This window comes from Trypanosoma equiperdum (genome assembly GCF_001457755.1).
Source record: "Trypanosoma equiperdum strain OVI genome assembly, contig: ctg_1569, whole genome shotgun sequence".
Taxonomy (NCBI): Eukaryota; Euglenozoa; class Kinetoplastea; order Trypanosomatida; family Trypanosomatidae; genus Trypanosoma; species Trypanosoma equiperdum.
The window spans coordinates 1,231-2,042 of record NW_027123581.1 but is presented as its reverse complement, the minus strand read 5'-3'; the positions used below and the strand labels follow the sequence as shown (position 1 = coordinate 2,042).

Below are 812 nucleotides of genomic sequence, written 5' to 3'. Positions count from 1 at the left end.
GCCTTCCTCAAGAGATAATAGCAATAGCTGACAAACTGTTGGTAGTGAACCTGAGCATGACCGACGCTGCAATTCAGGAACTAGTGGCAAAGCACAAAGACAAGAGCTGGGATGGCATTCGAGCCGCCGAAAAACCAGCAGCACAACCTTACAAAAAACACTGGCAGCACTGGAAAAAGATGGCCGTAGACACAATACCAGAAAATGTAAAGTTCAAACTAGAACAGTTTAAAAAAGTCAAGCAGCACTCCATGGCAAAAAACAAATTTCATCTTATAGCTGACGCGGCGTTGCAGTTAGCAACAGAAGAAAAAGCACTACTGGGACGCAAAATAAAGGTGAATATAGACGCGAAGCTCGCAAAAGCACTTAATGGCAACAATGCACGGACAAACACGTTCACTTTTTCGGCCAGCGCGCGCGCTCAACTGTGTGGTAATAGCGCGACATCGCCAGGCAGCCAGGCGGGCAAAGCATTACTAGTTGACCTTTTGTGCATTTGCGCCGGCGCGAACACAGAAACCAACGCGGGCAAAAGCTGCTGCTAGGGATACGAAACAAGCCCAAACGCCGATTAATCGGACCCAGCAACAGCAAGCAAAAATCGAGCTGAACACATAGCCAAGCAATGCCCTCCAGAAAAACGAACTTCAGATAAGAGTAGTTTCAAACTTCAAAGCTTACTCGGCAACTTCTACGCACAAGTCAACACGGCCAAAGGCGCCAGCCAACAAGTGAAATACGCCCTCGGAACTGTCGGAGGCAACGGTAAAGACGGATGCACCGGCAAGGTAGGAGCCACCAACAACGGC

At 48.8% G+C, this 812-nt stretch overlaps 1 protein-coding gene across 1 annotated transcript; it reads left to right on the top strand.

The window, feature by feature from the left end:
• Positions 1-56: 56 nt before the first annotated feature.
• On the top strand, positions 57-548 carry TEOVI_000755200 (Trypanosomal VSG domain containing protein, putative; the record flags this gene model as incomplete). Its single annotated transcript, XM_067222146.1, has 1 exon — positions 57-548. The coding sequence occupies one exon, from the start codon at positions 57-59 to the stop codon at positions 546-548; it is 492 nt and encodes a 163-aa protein (XP_067078247.1).
• Positions 549-812: the final 264 nt, after the last annotated feature.